Here is a 22,147-nt window from a genome sequence, read left to right as displayed (position 1 = left end):
GTGCTGGGTGATTTAAAGAAAAGTGTGCACTTTGCTCACGCGATCAGCATGGTGTTTTCTCCTAAATAAAAGCTCAAGGGTTTATTTCTTGCAAGTGAAGAAATTTAATTTTCCTGTATTATGGTGTAATGTAGACTAAAATATACTTTTGAAATATTCATTTTCATTTATATAGTATATTTATTGGCTTTATGGATTTTACGTCATAGGAATAATTATATAAATTATTATTACATTATTATAATAATTGTTTGGCATCCTAAAACACCATTGATAATGTAATGTAGACTGAGACTCTCATAACTAAAAAGATGTTTGAGCCCTCTTTATTGTCCTGGTACAAATCAATGCTTTTTCTTTGTTCAACGAGCAGTTCATGGGTTGAAGCTCTTAATTTTGATCTCTCAAAGAGCACGAGATTGATGCATTTAACCTTAAAATGTACAAAATTTTCTTGAGGGGGACCCCTAACCCCCCTAGAGGCACAGAGGTCCACCCAACATAGTTTTACAAATTCGGGAAAGAACGACCATTTATGAACTTTACTCCAGCATAGTACAACAAAGTTCCTAAAAAGTCAGTAAAACTGTAAATGCCATATTAAAATCTCCTTGGACAAAATATAGGTACATTTGGCCTGCCTACAAGACATTGTGCCCAGGGGCCTCTGAACTCTTAATCCGGTCCTGACGAGAGGTTCTCTCGTATTGCGAAAGTGTAGCTTACGCTACGGGAAAGATTCATCTTCTCGAGATATTGAAGCAAAAATTATCCTTAATTTTGTATTCATTGTCAACGCAGTGCAGCAGCTAGCAGACCTAGAGCAGGCAGTCTTGCGTGCTCATTGGCTGCCCTGCGGGCATCTGCTGCAGCCTACCAGTGAGCCCCGCGTGACGTCACGCCCAATGAAGGGCGCCCGCGCCTTCATAGCGTCATAGCCCGCCAAAATGGGCGTGCCTTAGCTTATAAAAGAAGGGGCTGTAGGCTGAATTCCCTGATTTTCGTCTCTTCAGCGAAGCCCTTCGCATCACTGGATCTGAGAGAAGCCGCCGCCGCCGTCGAACAGCGAACAGCCAGCTTAGGACAGCGCTGAGGAAGCCGGCCGTCTTCGCCACCTTCAGCCATCCGTGCGAGCTACGCTATCCGGCGACGTATCCTTTTTACTCTGTTTGTATTCTCTTTTAGCACATTACTCCTTAAAGAGCAGCGAGCGTCTTTTTCAAGATGCCTCGCACTTCCTGTGGCTCGTGCAGGGCCCCGCTCAGCGTCGGAGACCGCCACGTGATCTGCGCTCTCTGCCTGGGCCAGGAACACGCGGAGCTCGCCCTCGCATCCGGGGGCTGCGAGTTCTGTGAAGCGCTTCCGCTGTCGACCCTGCGGGCTCGACTCGAAGCCTTCAACCCGGAAGCAGTCACTCTGCCCTTTGTGGGACTGCGCAAAAAGAAGCGCCGTTCCCAGAGACAGCCGGAACCCGTGGCCACAGCGACGCGCTCGCCGGAGAACCTCCCTCGAGCCTCGCTCTCGCCTTCCCCGCCTCCCTTCACCGACGTGCAGCTGCCGCTCACGAGCCTCACTGCCGTCGCGTCTTAGGATGAGGCCGAAGGACACGCCACGAGAGACTGCTGCTCCATCCTGGCATCGGATAGCGAGGAATGGTCGCTAAACTCCGCCTCCTCGTCGATCCAGGAATCCGGCCGTACCCGCGCTGGAGCTGATGCGGAGCTGATGCGTCTGCTGACGCAGGCGGTTGACCGACTCGGGCTCGAGTGGTCGCTGCCGAAGGAACCCACGCCGAACAGGCTTGACGGATGTTTCCTGCAAAGTCGCCGCCGTTCAGCCCCAGCAAGCAGGCCCGCTCCGTTCCTACCGGAGCTTCACACGGAGTTGACAAAGTCGTGGAACACACCCTTCTCTTCGAGGCTTCAGTCTCAGACCTCCGCGTCGCTACACGGCTATTCCTCCGCACCTTTGTCCGCCCTCTGCGAGATGGCGGTCAAGGTCAGCCCTCCCGTCCAAAGCATGCATAGCCACGTCCGCCTTGGTCGGCCGCGCATATGCCGCCTCCGGCCAGGCCGCGTCTGCTCTCCACTCCATGGCTGTTTTACAATCCTGCAAGCCGACCTCCTCCGTGAGTGGGACGAGAAGGGCCAGGACCCAGCTGCGGTTACAGATCTGAGAAGCGCGACGGATCTCTCTCTCCGCGCCACTAAGACCGCAGCTCAAGCCATCGGACGAGCCATGGCCGCGTTGACTGTGACAGAGAGGCACCTCTGGTTAACGCTCGCGGATATGAGGGAGGCTGAGCGCGCCACCTTCCTGAACGCGCTGCTCTCCCCTACTGGTCTCTTCGGCCCAGCGGTGAACGGGATCGTTGACCGTTTTTCTGAGGTACAGAAGACCACGCAGGCCATGAACCTCTTCCTGCTGCGACGCTCAAGCTCCGCCACAGGCCGCTCTCGCGAGAGACAGAGCCAGCCTCCGGTGTTAACCAGCACCCAGCGTCCAGCACAGCCTCAGCTTTCGCAGCGACGCCAGGGCGGCCGCCCTAGGTCGCGCTCAGCCGTCACAGCTACTGCAGTGGTTCATTCGGCAGCCAACGAGCCGGTTCATTTACCCTCTCGCCTGCACACAAACGCCGTTTTCACGGCGACCCAGAGAAATCTCATAAAGAGTATAAAGTCTGGTCCGGCTCACGCCGTTGGTGTTTTCAGTGTAGTGAAAGTGCCCACGCCCCAGTGTTCACCCCTACACACAAGCACATCAAATCTCGTGTCACTCACAGAGCACACTCTCATAAAGGGCAGAAAAGCCGCTCGAGTGTTGAATATAAGAAATGTGTCCACAGGTCTGTGCCCACTATCTGCCCGCACTGTTACACGGTCAATAAAACAGGTTATGAATGTAAGTCTTGTGCCCGCCGGAGAGCGTTCACGCTTACTAACACACACCTCCCCCCGGGCGCCGCCCGCGCGTTTAAATGTTATCACAAAACGCAGGGCATTGGTAAGACGCCCCCCATCCGTTATGATCGGGTTGTTAAATACACTTGTAAGTCTCGTGCCCACGCACACGCGCTCACGCTTACAGAAAGCTTTTCCGCCCAAAGCGCTGCTCGCGCGTCAAAAAGTGAGAATAAAATGCTCCCCATCCCTTATGATTGGGACACCTCACATAAATCAGACGGTCTCGGCTTTCAGCGAGCAGCCATTGCCCAGAACCGCGCTTTCGGCTCCGGCTCAGTTTCACAAGCCCGCAAATGGCGGCGATCTGAACCCGGAGGCCATTCGCCCTCTTAGCGGCTCACATAGCTGCGTGGGAAACTATCCCAGGGATTTCAGAATGGGTTCTGAGCACAATAAAGCAGGGCTATACACTTCAATTCATTCGCCGTCCCCCGCGCTTTCGAACCCGGACCGCGACGATAGTGAATGCGGAAGTAGCACACCTACTTCATGCAGAAATAGCAAAACTGCTGTGCAAAGGGGCTTCTCTGAGCGAGTCAGGCTTTTACAGCCGATATTTTCTCGTACCCAAGAAGGACGGAGCTTTCAGACCTATCCTAGATCTGAGACATTTGAACAAAGTGCTTGCAAAAAGACCGTTCAAAATGCTTACGACCAGAAAAATCCTCGCGCACGTTCGCCCGAGGGACTGGTTTATTTCTCTAGATCTGAAGGATGCCTATATTCAGATTCAGATATTACCCCGTCACAGGCAATTTTTGAAATTCGCCTTCGACGGTCAGGTATATCAATACACCGTCCTGCCACTCGGCCTGTCTCTATCACCCCGTACATTTACGAAGTGCATGGACGCGGCGCTCGCCCCCCTGAGAACTCAGGGGCTGCGAATAATGAACTATCTGGACGATTGGCTGATATTGGCACAGTCAGAGACGGAGCTGTTATCTCACAGAACAGTGCTTCTCAGTCACCTGGAAAGCTTGGGTCTCACGGTCAACTGGACCAAGAGCTCATTAATGCCCAGTCAGTCAATTTCCTTTTTAGGAATAGAACTGAATTCTGTGGCCATGACGGCTCGTTTGTCGACACGTGTTCGCCGCCTAGTCGCGTCTTTCCAGAAGGGCAGCTTTCTCCCTTTGAAAACGTTTCAAAGGATGCTGGGCTGTATGGCTTCAGCGGCAGCGGTGCTCCAGCTGGGCCTACTGCGCATGCGCCCGCTCCAACGCTGGTTGAATGCTCGCGCGTCTCGCCGAGCCTGGGTTTCTGGCGGCCAGAAAATCAGAGTGACTCAGACCTGCATAGCGGCTCTGCAGCCCTGGTTAGTAGCCGACTGGTACCAGCAGGGAGTGATGATGGGAACCATCTCTTATCTGAAAGTCATTTCGACAGACGCGTCCAACTCGGGTTGGGGCGTGCTGTTCGAGGGCAGACCGGCCTTTGGCCAGTGGTCAGACCAAGAGAAGTGTTTTCACATAAACTGTCTGGAAATGATAGCGGTCGAGAACGCGCTGAAGCGCTTCCTCCCGTTCATACAGAACCAACATGTTATCGTCCGCTCGGACAACATGTCTGTGGTTTCCTATGTAAACCGTCAGGGCGGTGTCAGATCCAGAAACCTCTGCAATCTGACGGAACGCATCCTTATTTGGTCCCAGATGCACCTGCGCTCGCTGAGGGCGGCGCATGTGCCTGGCCATTTGAACGACGGCCCAGACAAACTGTCCAGGGACAACGTTCCCCCTGGGGAATGGTCCCTGCACCCCCAAACAGTTCAGAAACTGTGGCGCCTATTCGGCAGAGCGGAAGTCGACCTATTTGCGTCAAAAGACAACGCTCATTGCCCGATGTTCTTTTCGAAGAACGAGGACGCGCTGGCCCAGGTCTGGCCCAGCCTCCCACTGTATGCTTTCCCTCCGGTCTCCCTGTTACCACAGGTGATCAAGAGAATCAGGGAAACGCGCCACTTGGTGCTCCTCATAGCTCCGCACTGGGAGAATCAGAATTGGTTCCCGGAACTAGCACGGCTGTCACATGCAGCTCCGTGGCCTATTCCGGTGAGGGCAGATCTCCTCTCTCAGGCTCGCGGCTCGATCTGGCATCCCCATCCAGAGCGCTGGTCTCTGCACGCATGGTTGATCAACGGGTCTCGTTGCCCTGCCAGAAAGAGTGATGAACACGATCACGCAGTCTAGAGCTCCTTCCACGAGAAGGCTCTACGCGTCTAAATGGTCGGTGTTCTCCAAGTGGTGCACCGACAGAGATATGGACCCGCGGACGTGCGAGGTTGCGCATCTGCTCACTTTCCTACAAGAGCTGATGGATAAAGGGAGGTCCCCATCCACGCTCAAAGTTTATGTGGCGGCGTTCGCAGAATTGACGCACGGCCAGTCACTGGGAAGACATGAGCTGGTCATCCGCTTCCTTAGGGGAGCTAGAAGGATGAATCCGCCGCGCCCCCCGTCGGTTCCTATGTGGGATCTTTCCTTGGTCCTCGAGGCCCCCTGAAAGCCTTCCCATTTGAGCCACTAGACTCCGTGGAGTTAAAATACCTATCACTAAAAAACGTTTTTCTGACCGCGCTGTCATCAGTCAAACGTGTGGGGGACCTGCACGCGCTGTCAATCAGCGCGACGTGTCTTGAGTTCGGGCCGAATGACTCTAAAGTCATCCTCAAACCTAGACATGGCTATGTTCCAATAGTGATGGGCACTCCTTTCAGAGCGCAAGTCATTTCACTGTCGGCTCTGCCAGCGTCAGACAGTGAGACAGACGTGAATCTCCTTTGGCCGGTCAGGGCGCTGAGGTTTTACACTATGCGCTCCGCCTCTTTCAGGTGCACGGAGCAGCTGTTTGTTTCGTTTGGTGGGCGCACCAAAGGTCTCGCTACCTCGAAACAGACTCTGTCCAGATGGATAGTGGACACTATAGCGGCCGCTTACGCGTCAAAAGGTCTGCAATGCCCTCTGGGCATCAGGGCTCATTCCACTAGAGGCATGGCCTCATCGTGGGCCTGGTCCAGCGGGATTTCTATCCACGACATATGTGTAGCGGCGGGCTGGAGCTCCCCGTCTACCTTTGTCAGGTTCTATAACCTAGAAGTTCCCGCCCTGCAGGCTAAACTTCTGTCAGTCTAAGCGAGTTGTGCGTTCTGCCCAGATATATCATGCTCAGACCACTCTCACGTGACTCAGCTCTCCTGGTTGAGCTGCACTAGTAGGGATGTGCTATATGCTTATACAGACCAGTGCTCTCAGTGCTCTACCCGAGAAACCTCGGCGACTCATGGGTGGTTGCTTGGCGCGCACGGCGTTGACAAAAAGTTCCCGTAGCGTAAGCTAAACTTACGCAATACGAGAGAACCTCTCGTAAGAGAACGTACTCGGTTACTAACGTAACCTCGGTTCTCTCTAGAGAGGGAACGAGTATTGCGTAACCGGCCGTGCTCGCGCCACGAGCGACTTCGCTTCAGTCGACGAAAACCAGGGAATTCAGCCTACAGCCCCTTCTTATATACGCTAAGCCACGCCCATTCTGGCGGGCTATGACGCTATGAAGGCGCGGGCGCCCTTCATTGGGCGTGACGTCACGCGGGGCTCACTGGTAGGCTGCAGCAGATGCCCGCAGGGCAGCCAATGAGCATGCAAGACTGCATGCTCTAGGTCTGCTAGCTGCTGCACTGCGTTGACCATGAATACAAAATTAAGGATAATTTTTTGGCTTCAATATCTCGAGAAGATGAATCTTTCCCGTAGCGTAAGCTAAACTTACGCAATACTCGTTCCCTCTCTAGAGAGAACCGAGGTTACGTTAGTAACCGAGTACGAATTCTGTGATGTCCTCTAGTTAAAGGTGTTATCATAAATGCATTCAGTTTTTAGTTTTCATTTGAACTATAAATAGGTACTTATGGGAAACACCTCCCATTATTTACTAGTGCAAACACTTCATTCCTCACATTATTTTAATAAGCTTCACATTTGGCTTTATATGTTCTGTCCTGATTTCGCCACTTTAAAATGCTGGGGGGGAAAAAACAATTATAAAAATATTACATCATGAATCATGAATCATTTTGCAGGATTAGTAGGTTGTAACTTCACTTATTGCCATAAACACTCACAATCAGCAGCCTCGCTGCTCATGGCAACGTATTCTATGTATAGTTTTTTCTCCCCCAAAGGGGTTATGACAATGTCACAGAAAACAATATAAGCCACACATTAAAAGGCAATAACAAGTCGTACTGTTTGACCTAATCATTATTGGGAGGATCGTAGGCAGAGTGCGGCAAGATACCACTGTTACATTTATAAAGTAAAACTCAATACTGATAAAGATGATTGTTACTTCACATTAGACAAATTTACCTTTGTTCATCTACACTTTTATATATATATATATATATATATATATACGTTTGTGTGTCAAGCAATGTACTGTATTTAAAAAAAAAAAATTATTACAACAGTATAGGCCAATGCAGTTTTGGCATGCACAGGGAAATATGAAACAGGGAAATGCTATTCATTTGTAATGTGCATTTTACACAAATAGGTAAGGTAATATGTTTAAGAGTATATGTAGTTAGTAATGTCTATTTGTTATTATGTTTGCAGATTGTGTGTACAGCAACCAATGGACAACTTGACATTCACAAACAGTATTCTCCTCGTGGAGGGACTGAAAGTTACACCTCAGTCATCTCAGCCTGTTTTCATCCTCCTTCTCTTGGTTTATATCTTTACAATGGTATCAAACATTGGACTTATATATCTGATCTCAACAGAGAAGAATTTGCATGACCCAATGCATTTTCTGTTCTGTAACTTGCCACTGAATGATATACTAGGGACCACTGTCATTATGCCACGCTTGCTGCAGGACATTTTAAGGGAAACCTCAGAGCGCTATATATCATATGCAGAGTGTGTTATTCAAGCTTATTTTGTGCATGTATTTACAGCAGCATGCCACTATGTGCTGATGATCATGGCCTTTGACAGATATGTGGCTATATGTAATCCATTGCGATACAATACTATAATGACCAATAAAATGGTTATTAAACTATCAGCATTTGCTTGGGGCCTGGCCATACTTTTAGTGACAATTATGATAGGACTTACTTTGCGTCTGTCTCACTGTAGGTATAAAATTGAAAACCCTTTCTGTGACAATGCCTCACTATTTAAACTGTCATGTGAAAATGTAAGTATTAATAATGTTTTTGGAGTTGTTTATACCATAATTGTAGCCTGCCTGTCAGCAGTTTCTATATTTATAACATATGTCAAAATTGCTACTCTATGTATAAGAAGCAAAAACAAAGCACTCAATAGCAAAGCCATAAAAACCTGCAGCACTCATTTAACTGTTTATTTAATCATGCTTGTTTCTGGAGTCACTTTTATTTTACTTCATCGTTTTCCTGAATACTCTGATAGCAGGAAACTAGCAAGCATAATGTTTCACATTGTACCACCAGGATTAAATCCCTTAGTATATGGTTTACAAACCAAAGAGATAAGACAAAAGATTGTAAAAAACTGGTGGAGAAAAAAGTGAATTCTTCAATGGATTATATATATTCATAACATAGTTAATATTATTTTAAAGGATTTTTTGTATGTGAAATTAATATTTTAATAATATTTAACTAATAATAACTGTAACACTGCAAACACTGTAACTTTGTTCTGTACTCAAATCCTTTTCAGTATTTATCAGGTGTTTGTATGAGAATTGTTGACTTAAAATGTAAACTAATTTAAATTAAGTTGTAAGCACGTATTACCTGGGAAAAAAGAAAATAAACGACATGAAATAAACAACATTTTGGCTCATTACAAGCACAAAAAGCAACTTTAAAAAGAGACTCTTTAAAGGGGTCCTTGATTGTGATTTCACTTTTTTAACTTTAGTTAGTGTGTAATGTTGTTGTTTGAGCATAAACAACATCTGCAAAGTTACGACCCTCAAAGTTCAATGCAAATGGAAATATTTTCTTTTACAGAAATCATTTTTTAAGGACTACATCAAACGGCTCAAACGAGCTTCATCCCGGGTTGATGACATCACGAACCCTAAAGTTCAGTAGCCCCGCCCACTGATTCGAGCACGACAAGTAGTAGTAGGTAAATAACAGATGTGAGTGTGAGTAAAAAAGTTTTTACTGTCACTATTGCTTTGTTACAGATCATTTGAGATGTATGGATTATGTGTACATGTCTAACCAAAATCACCAGTGACCAGTGATTTCTGATATGTAATGATTCATGTAGGCCTACAGTCAGATGTTTTTGTCTCAAAATTGTTTATTGTCAGTAAATCAAACCAGTGACTAAACTGTCAACTTCACATTGTTTCTCTTAGGATGAAAATAATCTGTTATTTATACTGTGATTAAATTATATATAGAACGCGATCAAAGAACGCTCCCTTTACAATTGCTGGAACTGTCAATCAAACAGCGCAAGTGTTCTGGACTCTCACCAAAACTCCATTTAGAATCAACAAATCTCTTATTTGTATTTTGTTTGCACTGTTAGTTATGATCAGTGTTGGGGAAGTTACTTTTAAAAAGTAGTGTTTTCTCGTTACTCGTTACTTCTTAAAAAAGTAATCCGTTACTTTACTTAGTTACCCCCTTTGGAAAGTAACTTTTTATGTTACTGGTTACTTTTACGTTACTTTTATGTTGCTTGACTTTGGGCAGAACCCAATCTGTTCCTAAATGTGTAGGCCTACATAAAATTCTACTATGAACTCTACTTATTGAAAAACTAGAAAAAAAAACTAGAAAAAAAAGAGAGATTTTGAGATAGAAAAAAAAATATTTATTTAAATAAGATTTGAAAAACCTGTATAAACTGAACACCAAAGCACAATATTAACTATTGAGCGGTGGTGACGCGTTCATGAAAAATGTCACAAAGAATCGGCAAAAGAAATGATTATGAATATCGAATATCAAATATAGCAAGGAGACATTTCAATTGTTTATTAATAAACAAGTGTTTTCTTTGTCAGTCAGTGTCGGCTGCAAAGATAAAGTTGACGATGCTGACTCGCGATCTTCACAGTAGTGAACGCGCCAGAGAGAAATGCACATTTCATATGGATTACATAAGCAGAGAGTCTGTTTTCTCTCGTTTTGAATAGTTTTGTTTTAAAGTACACATTTCAAGCTTTCTATATATTTCTCAGATCTTTGAGGCAAGTAGCTTGCGCTAAGTTTCGGTTCATTTATGAGACGAGCTCAGTCCACGCGCCGACACGGAGCTCCTGAGAAGTCCTGATTATATTGCCTGCTATATTTACTGCTTATTTATTAAAGACAATTGGTTGATGAAACATTGATTAAAATTAAGATACAATTAATACAAAACGAAATTCACTTTAAAGAAAGGCTTTCTACAAAAACAAACTTAATGAAGTGGTCAAAATCATGTCTGCCCACTCCATTTGTCTCCCGATTGCGCATCTTATGCTCTTACTCATGCTTTTCACTTTTCATATAGCCTAATCAACATTGATGAAATAAAAAAATAAATGATTTTATTTAAACATAAATATGAAACTAAATCGTTTTCTTTAATGACTAGGCTACAACACGCAGTCTATACAGAGAAATTTAATATCGGAGCGGGATTTGAGCGAACCCCGTCTTACTGTAAGCATGTGGGGGTAGAGGTACGATTTTCGAGCAATCATCGAATATTATTTTGCTTGATATGCCAATCCTTAATATTTGGTGTTTTAAATGCCTGTTTGAGGTCTCTGTGAAAGATTTAAAGCAGTCTTTTAGTGCCGCTTTCAGAGCGGTCAAGTCCGAAGAACTGTTACGTCCATAACATTGTTTCTTTCCTCATAAATGCGAACACGAAAAATTCAATACAATTAATATTTTATGTTCTGTGGAGAGCCAACCCTTCTTCATCCGGTGGGAGTATTACTTTTGGTTTGCGCAGTGTAATTCACAGAATTGATTGCTCTGCTACCAGCCTCTGTCACGTACCATGTGGAGCTTGTGACTATTGCAAGCGCGCAGCTGAGGAGACAGTGTTGCTGTCAAATTTGTCCATGGGGAAAAGTAACGTGCGGAATTGAAAAAGGAACTACGTTTCGTTACCAAATTTTCAGTAGTAACGCGTTACACTACTTTTTACCCGAAAAAGTAGTTACGTTACTGTAACGCGTTACTTTGTAACGCGTTACACACAACACTGGTTATGATGAAAGCATTTGTTAGTGTGCAAAAATTGAGTTACAATGACGAGATTGTGCTCAACATGTCTGTGATCGGCTACAATGCTCATCCACTGCAACCTTTCATTCCACGATCTAAAATATGATTGTATAGATCTAAATATAATGCTATAATCAACACTTTTCACGATTAGTAAACCTTGAGAACTGTAATAGTAAAAACGTGCTAGAAGTTTTTGAGAGAATTCCACATGTAATACTTAGAGGGCACTATGGGGAACAAAATACTCACGCTGCCATGCTGTAGGGATCAGTGCCTTAATGGCTGACAAAGTCAAAGACTCAATGGAGTCCCCCATCCCTAAGGTACACACCAGCATTGCGATTAATTCCCTGGGGCCAGAGTTCGAGCTATAAGACTCCTTACAGGCAAACTAAAAGAGCTTGGTATTCCTACAAACACCTTTAAGGGAATATCGTCATAGATCGGAGCTTCTCAAGAAGGCCTCAACAGGATGAATCTAAAAGAGAGGAGGCCTAACTACGTTCTCTATTCAGGCTATTTCCATATGCAAAGATGTTAACCAATCACAGCAGTGGGCATATACACTGAAGTCTAACAGCTGACATATTCCTTAAAACAGAGCGTTCAAATCATAGGGCTAAAATCAGGGTAGGAAAAATGCCTTTTATTTCTAAATTATGACACTTTTTGGTGTAAAAGTCATACTAAGTGCACATATATGCATATGATGCAACGAAGCTGGGTTAGCAACAAAATCTGGGAAAGGGTAAAACAAAAACAGTGCAGGTGTTAACAGCCTAGCTAACCCACTCCACGTCCATTAAAAACGTCTCAGGTTGTAACCATGGTTCCCTGAGAAGGGGACCGAGACGCTGCATCCCGAGGGCGCTATGGGGAATATGTCATCCACTTCTTGTCTAAAAGAGACGTGTGCCGAAATACCTGAAGCATGGCAAAGGGACACAGCGTCTCGTTCCCACATGCATAACCTGACGCGCTGCGTCCCATAGAGGGCGCTATGGGAAACAAAATACTCACGCTGCCATGCTGTAGGGATAAGTGCCTTAACCTCTTAACCGTCTCCAGAGCGTCGGCGCACTGAAGCGTTTTTTTATTTATTTAGTTCAAATATACTATCAGATTTAATGTTATACCTTGACAAACTATACATCATTAAAAAGATATAAGACTCAAGATTCAGTATTTGACCACTATTGTATTCTGAGAAACTTATAGTGACAGTTATGTCTTAATTTGTGTCAGGAGTTATGAAATTAAAAAATGAGTCGTTACCTTTAATATGAATTATGAGCCTCAGCCGGTCTCATTCAGAAAAAAACTCCCGTGCGATCGTCATGACAGCGCTTGACAAAACAACGTCCCTCAGGGCTTTTAGCTCAAACATGTGCAGATTTGGAGAAATATTGATAGATTCTCATAGCTTTACATTAGACTTCTATAGACAGGAATAATATTTATTGAATTTATACCCAAATGCGTCGATGTAATCATTTTGAGCGCTGTATACTCTGTACTGTGTTATCAATTCATCCTGAAAGTGAGGGCGCTGTTTGAACAGAAGTCCATAATATATGGATCACATGAAGAAGAGCCATAATCATGTGACATTCAGGAAGTCCTGCCACAACAAAGCTATCCGAGATCGCTGTAAAGTGCAGATAAAGATGTTTTGAAGACAATAAACATGATTGCAATGATATTTGATTTACCTGTGTTCTTCGAGTCATGTCAGGTATTTTCATAATAATTGATTATATGTATAATGTAATGCTAATCGAGATAGACTTTCAAATTGTGCAGAATACAATAAAATAATATATTTTCTATCTGATTTTTTTATCTGAAGCCAAATCAGATTACAGAAAGTTATTTAAAACACTCGACTTGCGCTATAAAGTAAGTTTGGAGAACAAACATAGTTTTATTCTCATAAATTGTCGTGTATTGATGGTGTGCTAAGCTAACATGCTAGCTAGTACTGAGCACCTGCTACCTTACTTCGGTGTAATTTTTATGATTTTTTTCTAAATAAGAATGCTTACTGAAATGTTTCGTTTTTCAAAAAGGGCATTTGATACAGTTTCACTGTGAAGTGAGAACTTTTATAAAATAAATGAGGGATTGAAACAGTGTGAATTGCTAGTCGTTAGTGATTATAATGCAGACAAAAGAAAAGCATATTTAGAGCAATAAACTGGCTGGAGAGGTGTGAATATGTGCAGGGGAGACTGAGACTGAATGGGGCTCGTTTTTGCATCACAAAACAATAGAGGCAATAGACTGAATAGATGCTTATAAGAAAACAATAAACACCAGTCTAATCAAAATAAAGTCATATGACATGATCTTGAAAAACATTGAACTAAATACAGAGTTTTAGACTTATCATCTTCAAATTTTAAATATAACATGGCCAGACATGTGGCTTTAGCTGCAGTGCATTTCTAGATTGCTACAATGCCAACTTCAATTTTATTTTCATGAAGATGTTTCATAAAAATAAATGTATAATAACTTTACAAAACTTTGAAGCTATTTATAACTATTTTTTTCATTATGATAATAATTAATTCTACATTTACAATAAACTTCCAGGTGTCAGCTTTCAAATGAGATCTTACTTGTGCTTTTAGTACAAAGGGTTCATGAACTGTATCTGTTTCAGTTTGGGAATGCCATATCTGGGGATTTTTCAAAAATGGGCTTGAAGCTTAACAGGTTAATGGCTGACAAAGTCAAAGACTCAATGGAGTCCCCCATCCCTAAGGTACACACCAGCTTTGCGATTAATTCCCTGGGGCCAGAGTTCGAGCTATAAGACTCCTTACAGGCAAACTAAAAGAGCTTGGTATTCCTACAAACACCTTTGAGGGAATATCGTCATAGATCGGAGCTTCTCAAGAAGGCATCAACAGGATGAATCTAAAAGAGAGGAGGCCTAACTACGTTCTCTATGCAGGCCAGCATCCAAGGAGTCTCACCAAAATCCTAACACTCAGAACTTCTGTTCAGACGCCCTGAGGAACGGAGGCCTCAATAAGAGGTGTTCTGAGATGCTCTGACTATTGTGCTTATTTCTGTTACTTGTAACACTTTCACGGCAGTCTGATTACACTGTATTCAGCACAAACTCTGCTACAATAATATGTGAGCAGCATGTATGTAAAAGTTTGTAGTTTTGAGAAAATTACGTTTATGCATGGTTTTTGAAAAAAATATTTGATTTTGTTCACAAGACTTTTGAAAATTGTATCATGTAGTCTAGAATTCAAAACTATGAGAAAATAATCCTTCCCACTCATTCACATAAAACAATATATTGATTTAAAATTTGTAGGACATGTTTTGTGTAAGAAATCTGTATGCGAGGAGGCAGGGCCGGAGTGGGGCCACTTTTCAGCCCGGGAGTTCCCTTTCGAGGGAACTTAACACTGCGTCGAGAATCGACTCTTTGGGGACGCTCCCTTAGCGTGCGCCTCTGAAGTATGAATGAAACTATTCCAATCCTGATTGGTGTTGCGTCATGACGTAACATGTGACGGCATAACCGGATGCATAAAAGCTACGCCGGAACAAACACAAACTAGCTTTCGCTCTTCAGCAAGCGCTCTGTGTTGAAAACTGTGTGTCTTATTTGGTGTTGTTTGTCACATATATTGTATATAATGGCCAGCGAACAATTCAAAGCTTGTGTGCCTCCCTGCCCTCGTTTTATCACGGGTGGGGACACACATGCTTTGTGTGTGAGTTGTTTGGGAGCGCAGCATGCACGGGCAGCTCTCGAGGGAGCTGCTTGTGTAGACTGTGAAGCACTTCCCATTAGAGTGCTGCTCTCCCGGCTGGCGTGCTTTGATGAGCACGGTCAGGCTCGCGTTCCCCATGGTTCTGGTCCCGCGTCCGTTGAGGCGGCGCGGCGATTGAGATCGTGGGGTTCGCAGCGGGATCTTGTGGATGAGATTGAGACTGCTGAGGCACCTTCTCACTCTTCATCCGAGGATCTCGTAGCCTCTGAGAGTGGTGCAGGAGCCCGCATCGCGGCTTCTCCTGCCCATGATCAGGTCCCGATGCTTGAGCTCTCTGCTTCCGAGGAAGTAGATGTGCTCAGCATCGATGCGGATGACCGTGATCTAGGCGCGCCAGTTCACGGCCAAGGTTATGAGGAGCTGGTGGAGGTTGTGACTCGGGCTGTGGCCAGACTTAACATCAGCTGGCCACATGATGAGCAGGGAACGCAAGTGAGAAGCAAGCTTGATGAGCGTTTCCTGCAGCACAGATCGCAACCTCAGCGCCGGGGTTTGCCGTTTTTCCCCGATCTCCACAAAGAGATTTCGAGATCGTGGGATAAACCGCACTCATCCCGTGTCTCCAATCCCAGTATGGTGGATTACAGCAATGTTATGGGGGCACGGGATATGGGTTATGGGAAGATGCCTAAGGTGGAAGAGGCTTTAGCGGGTTATCTTTCTCCTGAGTCGGCATCTTCCCTAAAAACCCCGGCGTTGCCTAGTAAGCCCTGCAGAGATACATCTGCATTAATAGGCAGGGCTTACATGGCGGCAGGTCGGGCTGGTTCATGTCTGCACTCTATGGCACTCTTGCAGGCATACCAGGCCGACCTCCTGAAAGATTTGGATGAGGGGGAGGGGCCAACTCCTGAAGATATTGCGGAGTTAAGGAGAGCCACAGATCTGTCTCTTCGGGCCACAAAAGAGACGGCCCGCGCTATTGGCCGCTCTATGGCAGCTATGGTGGCCACGGAGAGACATCTGTGGCTGAATTTATCTGGCATGAAAGAGAAAGATAGATCCTTTCTGCTGGATGCGCCGCTTTCGCCTTCTGGCCTGTTCGGCGACGCCGTTACATCGGTCGTCGACAGGTTTCAGGAGGCGAAGAAACAATCTGCGGCGTTCCAGCAGTACCTCCCCCGTAAGGCGAAATCCAAATCGAGTAGGGTGGGGCCAAAAGATCAGCCCCAGCCATCAGCCGGCTCCTCACACCGAGCAGAGCAGAGAGAGAGCGTTTCCTCTAGAGCCCCTCCTCCTGGAGCTTGGCAACAGAGGAAACACTCTCAAAAGTCGAAGTCCTCCAGCCAGAAGGGTGACCTGAGGGACGTCATTCAGGCTAGGAGGGCTTCGGGGAAGAGGTCCTAACCGAAGTGGTAGGACCTCTGAGGGCTGTCCCCTCCGCTGTAGGGCAACCGAGGTTGTTCTCGCAGCGGAGCCCTCTAGGAAACGATGTATGTTGCCCGCCGTCCACGACGCTTCGGGCCGCATCTCTTTCCAGCGAAAATATTCTAATAAAGAAAAAGCATCAATTATGGTCACAAAAGCCGTATCGACTACACCCTGCCGGTATTCCGCTTCAGGGAGTCGAGAAAGATGCTCGAAAAACACCAGAGGCCAGTCTCGAGAGGCTGGTACCCCTAGTAGATTTTGTAGAGGCATGGTATCATCTTCCCAACATATCTGCATGGGTCCTGCATATAATAAAATCAGGGTACAGACTGCAGTTCGCGCGCTGCCCCCCCAGGTTTTCAGGGGTAGTGCAGACTACAGTGGTTCCAGAGCAGGCTCAGGTGATGGAACAGGAGGTACAGACTCTGCTGCTAAAGGAAGCCATAGAACGTGTTCTTCCTTTGGACAGGGAGTCCGGGTTTTACAGCCGGTACTTTATAGTTCCAAAGAAGGATGGGGGGTTAAGGCCAATTTTAGATCTCAGGGTTTTGAACCGGTCTCTGAGGAGGTTCAGGTTCAAAATGCTAACCATTCCTGCAATCGTGAGTCAGATCAGGTCCGAGGACTGGTTTGTCACGATAGATCTAAAAGACGCTTATTTTCACATCTCCATCCTTCCATGTCACAGGAGATACCTGAGGTTCGCTTTCGAGGGCGAAGCTTACCAATATCGGGTTCTTCCGTTCGGCCTAGCTCTCTCTCCCCGCACATTTACCAAATGTATGGATGTAGCCCTTGCTCCACTGAGACTTCAAGGCATTCGTATATTGAATTATCTCGACGACTGGCTCATTCTGGCTCAGTCTCGGGAGATGGCAGTTCGGCATCGAGATGTCGTCCTTGGCCACATTCAGAAATTGGGGTTGAGACTCAATACAAAGAAAAGTGTGCTAGAACCATCCCAGTGCACGATGTTTTTGGGAGTCGTGTGGAACTCGATTACGATGCAGGCACGAATGTCTCCCGCACGTATCGAGTCAATTCTGGGGATGGTATCCAGGTTAAAGCTAGGCCAAGCCATCACTGTAAAGCAATTTCAAAGAATGCTGGGCCTCATGGCAGCGGCATCCAACATCATTCCTTTGGGCCTTCTACACATGAGGCCCCTTCAGTGGTGGTTAAAAACCAAGGGGTTTTCTCCCAAGGGAAATCCGTTTCGTATGATCAGAGTAACGCGCAGATGCCTTCGTTCTCTACAAATATGGAAGAAACCTTGGTTTCTGTCCCAAGGGCCAGTGTTGGGAGTGTCTTGTCGCCGGAAAACCGTTTCGACAGACGCCTCCCTCACTGGCTGGGGCGCGGTCATGGACGGCCGCTTTGCCAGGGGTCTGTGGCAGGACCATCATCATTCTTGGCATATAAATTGCCTGGAGATGATGGCTGTGTTCAGGGCTCTGAGGAGCTTCCTCCCAGACATCAAAGGTCACCATGTATTAGTACGATCAGACAATACGTCAGTGGTAGCCTATCTGAACCGACAAGGGGGACTCAGATCGCGCCCTCTGTGCAGACTGGCGCATCAGATTATTCTTTGGTCCCAGGGGAAAATACTGTCTATCAGAGCAATGTATATTCCGGGGGTTCAGAATCAGGGAGCAGACATCCTGTCGAGGCAGGGGCTGAGGCCCGGGGAATGGAGGCTTCACCCAGAGGTGGTGAAGTTAATATGGGAGAGGTTTGGACCGATGGAAGTGGACCTGTTTGCGTCTCGAGAGACGTCCCACTGTCCACTTTGGTTCTCCCTCTCACATCCAGCCCCACTGGGGTTGGATGCCATGGTACAGGCCTGGCCGAGGCTTCGCCTGTACGCTTTTCCCCCGATCGCTCTGCTTCCGGGAGTCCTGGAGAGGGTCCGTCAGGAGGGCATCAGTTTACTTCTGGTTGCCCCAAGGTGGCCGACCCGAGTATGGTTTTCAGACATAATATCACTCCTGATAGCTCCGCCATGGCAGATTCCTCTGAGGAGGGATCTGTTGTCTCAAGCGGAGGGCACAGTCTTCCACCCTCACCCAGAGCTGTGGAAGCTGTGGGTCTGGCCTCTGAGGGGGTTCAGTACCTAGATGCTGGTCTATCAGCCGGAGTGGTTGAAACCATACTTAGTTCTAGGGCTCCATCTACTAGGAGATTATATGGCCTCAAGTGGAATGTTTTTTCCGCTTGGTGTAGAGAACAGGAGTTAGATCCAGTTAACTGCCCAGTGGCTTCAGTTCTGGAGTTTCTTCAAAATCGTTTCTCTGCGGGTCTCTCCCCTTCCACACTTAAGGTGTACGTGGCTGCCATTGCGGCTTTCCATGCACCATTGAGTGAGGGGCCTCTGGGGAGGCACCAGTTGGTCATTCGGTTTCTCCGTGGTACTCGGAGGATGAGACCGACAACCAGGTCCAGGGTTCCTACCTGGGACCTGGCAATAGTTCTTGAAGGGTTATCCCTGGCCCCCTTCGAACCTTTGCAGTCGGCTTCGCCTAAGGACTTGACGCTAAAAGTGGTATTTCTCTTGGCTATTACCTCACTTAAGAGGGTGGGAGATCTCCAAGCCCTGGCAGTGACACCAGCTTGCTTGGAGTTTGCCCCTGGCAGAGTAAAAGCTTTTTTGCACCCGAGTCCGGGCTATGTGCCTAAAGTTCCATCTAGTACGGCTCGGTCTACAGTCCTTCAGGCATTCCATCCTCCACCTCATGTGTCGGCAGAAGAAGAGAAGCTTCATTTGCTCTGCCCCGTCAGAGCTTTGAGCGTGTACCTTGAGAGGTCCTCTTCTTGGAGAAGGTCGGACCAATTATTAGTATGTTTTGGGTCACCTAAGAAGGGGCTCCCAGCATCCAAGCAGACTATTAGTAATTGGATTGTTCAAGCTATTACTGAGGCTTACAAGGTGCGCAACTTGCCTTCACCTTTAGCCGTGAGGGCTCATTCAACTAGAGGCATGGCTTCCTCTAGGGCCCTTCTTTCGGGAGTACCCCTACAGGAGATCTGTGAGGCAGCCGGTTGGGCTACTCCACATACTTTTATTAGGTTCTACAGTCTCCACCTTCCTAGTACGCCTGGTGCACACGTGCTTAGTCCTCGCTGAGTGCCTAGACAGTTTCACTCCGGGACAGGCCTATTCGGTGCGTGGCCTAGTGGGCACTCGTTCCCCAAAGAGTCGATTCTCGACGCAGTGTTAAGTTCCCTCGAAAGGGAACGTCTCGGGTTATGACTATAACCCTTGTTCCCTGAGAAGGGAACGAGACACTGCGTCGTTCTGCCACGCCCCTTAAGGCCTGAGAGCGGCTTGCTTCATCGCTAGGCTAGTTTGTGTTTGTTCCGGCGTAGCTTTTATGCATCCGGTTATGCCGTCACATGTTACGTCATGACGCAACACCAATCAGGATTGGAATAGTTTCATTCATACTTCAGAGGCGCACGCTAAGGGAGCGTCCCCAAAGAGTCGATTCTCGACGCAGTGTCTCGTTCCCTTCTCAGGGAACAAGGGTTATAGTCATAACCCGAGACGTTTCAGGCCCAAGACCGGCCCACTTTTTCCAAGGAGGAAATTGGATAAATGAAGCAACTGTTCAGCTCTTACTATTGTGTAGTTTTTATTAATACCATGGTTCAACAATAATGTAAAGGTTAAATAATAATTCACTTAAGCTGAGAAGTTAACAAAAAATATCAAATATGGGTATCAAATTGTGGCAATTTACACCTTTACTACACCCACTTCTGAAAAAACAATACATTTTGGTTTATCATGTACCATCATATACTGCTCTTTCTTAAAATTACAGAGGGAGTTATGGATATCTACGTTTGTTATCCTGTAAATCAGAATATACTGTCAATAGCCTTAAAAAATGATTCCCTTTCAAGGGAACTTCGAGCTGCGTTTGAGACGCGGTGGGAACGCTCTGCGTGATTGCGTCATGAAGCACGTGTAAAATCAGTCCAATGGAAGCCCGATACGTCATGGGTGACGTCATAGACCAGGAAACTATAAAGCACCCTTGAAAACAGACCGCGACAGCTTCTGTTGTCTTCGGCAAGCGCTCTCTGTGATTCTGTCCTTGTCTATTTATTGTTGTTTGTCAAGCCCAATATATATATCACTATCTATCATTATGGCGAGCAAAGCAATATTATAGACGTTGTGTTGTTCCCTGCCCTCGTTACATCACGGGTGGGGACACACATCAGCTTTTTGTTGCTGTTTGGGAGTGGAGCATGCAACAGTCATTTCTCGAGGGATCTGACTGTGCATTGCGAGAAGCTGTCCGTGAGGACGCTCCGCTCCCGCCGGGCGTTCTTCGAGGAGGACGTTTCGGTTCGCGTTCCCCGAGCGGGTCTCTCTGTTGCCGAGGCTCGGAGACGGCTCGTATTTCGGGGTTCGAAAACGGATCTGACAGCGGGGGTTGGGACGGGCTCCGCCCTTTCTCAGCTTTCACATGCCAGATCTAGTGTGCTGCGATTTCCAGTTCCGAGGAATTGGTATCGTTAGTGTTTTGTTTAATAAGAAAGAGAACAAAACAAATACAAATCTTTATAAAAAGGCAGATGTTTGAGTTTTCAGTGAATACATTTTCCAGCTCATAACTCTGTTGAATAAAGAGGAGCTTTTTTAAAGAAAAAAAGGAGGTTTTATCTAGTGCTGTTGCCAGTTAAATATTTACTGGCCAGTTGAACATTATGAGATTGAAAATAAAGAAGAGTTTGTTAGATGAACTGTATCTTAAAACAGGAAAACTCTGTATCTCAGCCTCCTCGTCGGGGACTGTGGTTTTTCCCTATCTCCACACTGAGGTGTCGAGATTGTGGAATAAACCGGTTTGTATTTTATGTGTTTAATCCCCAGATGTCTGACTATAGTAATGTTTGGGTATTAAGTATCATAGTATGACATTGCCTCGGGTTAAAGAGACGCTTGCGAGCTTTCTCTCTCCCGAGTCGGCGTTATCGTTATTAACCCCGACGTTACCCACCAGCCATCTTAATAATGAATACATTTTTATTAGGCAGCGCTGGTGGGTAGAGTATATAAGGACATGGATGAATGTGAGGGGCGACTCTCTGAGGAGGGTCGCAGCGCTGCCAGTTCGGTTGTTTCCTGCTGGTGGCCGCAGAGTGATATATATGTATATATATATAAGTTTTTTCTGATATAAAGATAAAGGAAAATAAAGATATAATTATGTCTGTTCTTCTGGACGCTCCGCTTTCAAGAAAACTAAGAAATAAACCATTCAGCGGCGTTCCAGAGGTTTCTTCCTCACCAATCTAATGTTCCTGAGACGGCTTGGGGTGCGACTCTCTGAGGAGGGTCGCAGTACTGCCAGTTCGGTTTCCCTGCCGGTTCGCCGTTTCAGGGCACCAAGGTGTCAGTGTCCCCAAACGAGCCTTCAAATAAGAAAAAAGAAGAGCAGTCAGTTTGGTTTCCCTGCCGGTTCGCCGTTTCAGGGCGCCGAAGTGCCTGCTTTTTTCAACGATCCTCCGAGGAGGGTCGTAGGAACTAAGCTAGTTAGAGGTAGGCAAGATCTGAGGACTGTCATCATCTCTAATAAAGCTTAGACAAGAAGTCCTGTCGCAAGAAAACGAGGCTATCAGGCTTCTGAGGGCTCCTCCGGGGCAGGGACGGTTTTGAGAAATCGTTTCTCCTCGGCGACCTCTGGGGTGCGACTCTCTGAGGAGGGTCGCAGCGCTGCCAGTTCGGTTGTTCCCTGCCG

General features: G+C 46.3%; 1 protein-coding gene across 1 annotated transcript; it reads left to right on the top strand.

The window, feature by feature from the left end:
- Positions 1–7,209: 7,209 nt before the first annotated feature.
- LOC130095599 (olfactory receptor 146-like) lies at positions 7,210–8,744 on the top strand. Its single transcript, XM_056262353.1, has 2 exons — positions 7,210–7,277; positions 7,580–8,744. The coding sequence occupies exon 2, from the start codon at positions 7,599–7,601 to the stop codon at positions 8,526–8,528; it is 930 nt and encodes a 309-aa protein (XP_056118328.1). The 5' UTR covers positions 7,210–7,277; positions 7,580–7,598; the 3' UTR covers positions 8,529–8,744.
- The last annotated feature ends 13,403 nt before the right edge of the window (positions 8,745–22,147 follow it).

This window comes from Rhinichthys klamathensis, unplaced genomic scaffold (assembly GCF_029890125.1).
Source record: "Rhinichthys klamathensis goyatoka isolate OS25496 unplaced genomic scaffold, OSU_Roscu_1.1 h1tg000191l_1, whole genome shotgun sequence".
NCBI classification, from domain to species: domain Eukaryota; kingdom Metazoa; phylum Chordata; class Actinopteri; order Cypriniformes; family Leuciscidae; genus Rhinichthys; species Rhinichthys klamathensis.
The sequence above is the reverse complement of the archived record's forward strand: the minus strand, read 5'-3'. Positions and strand labels throughout refer to the sequence as shown.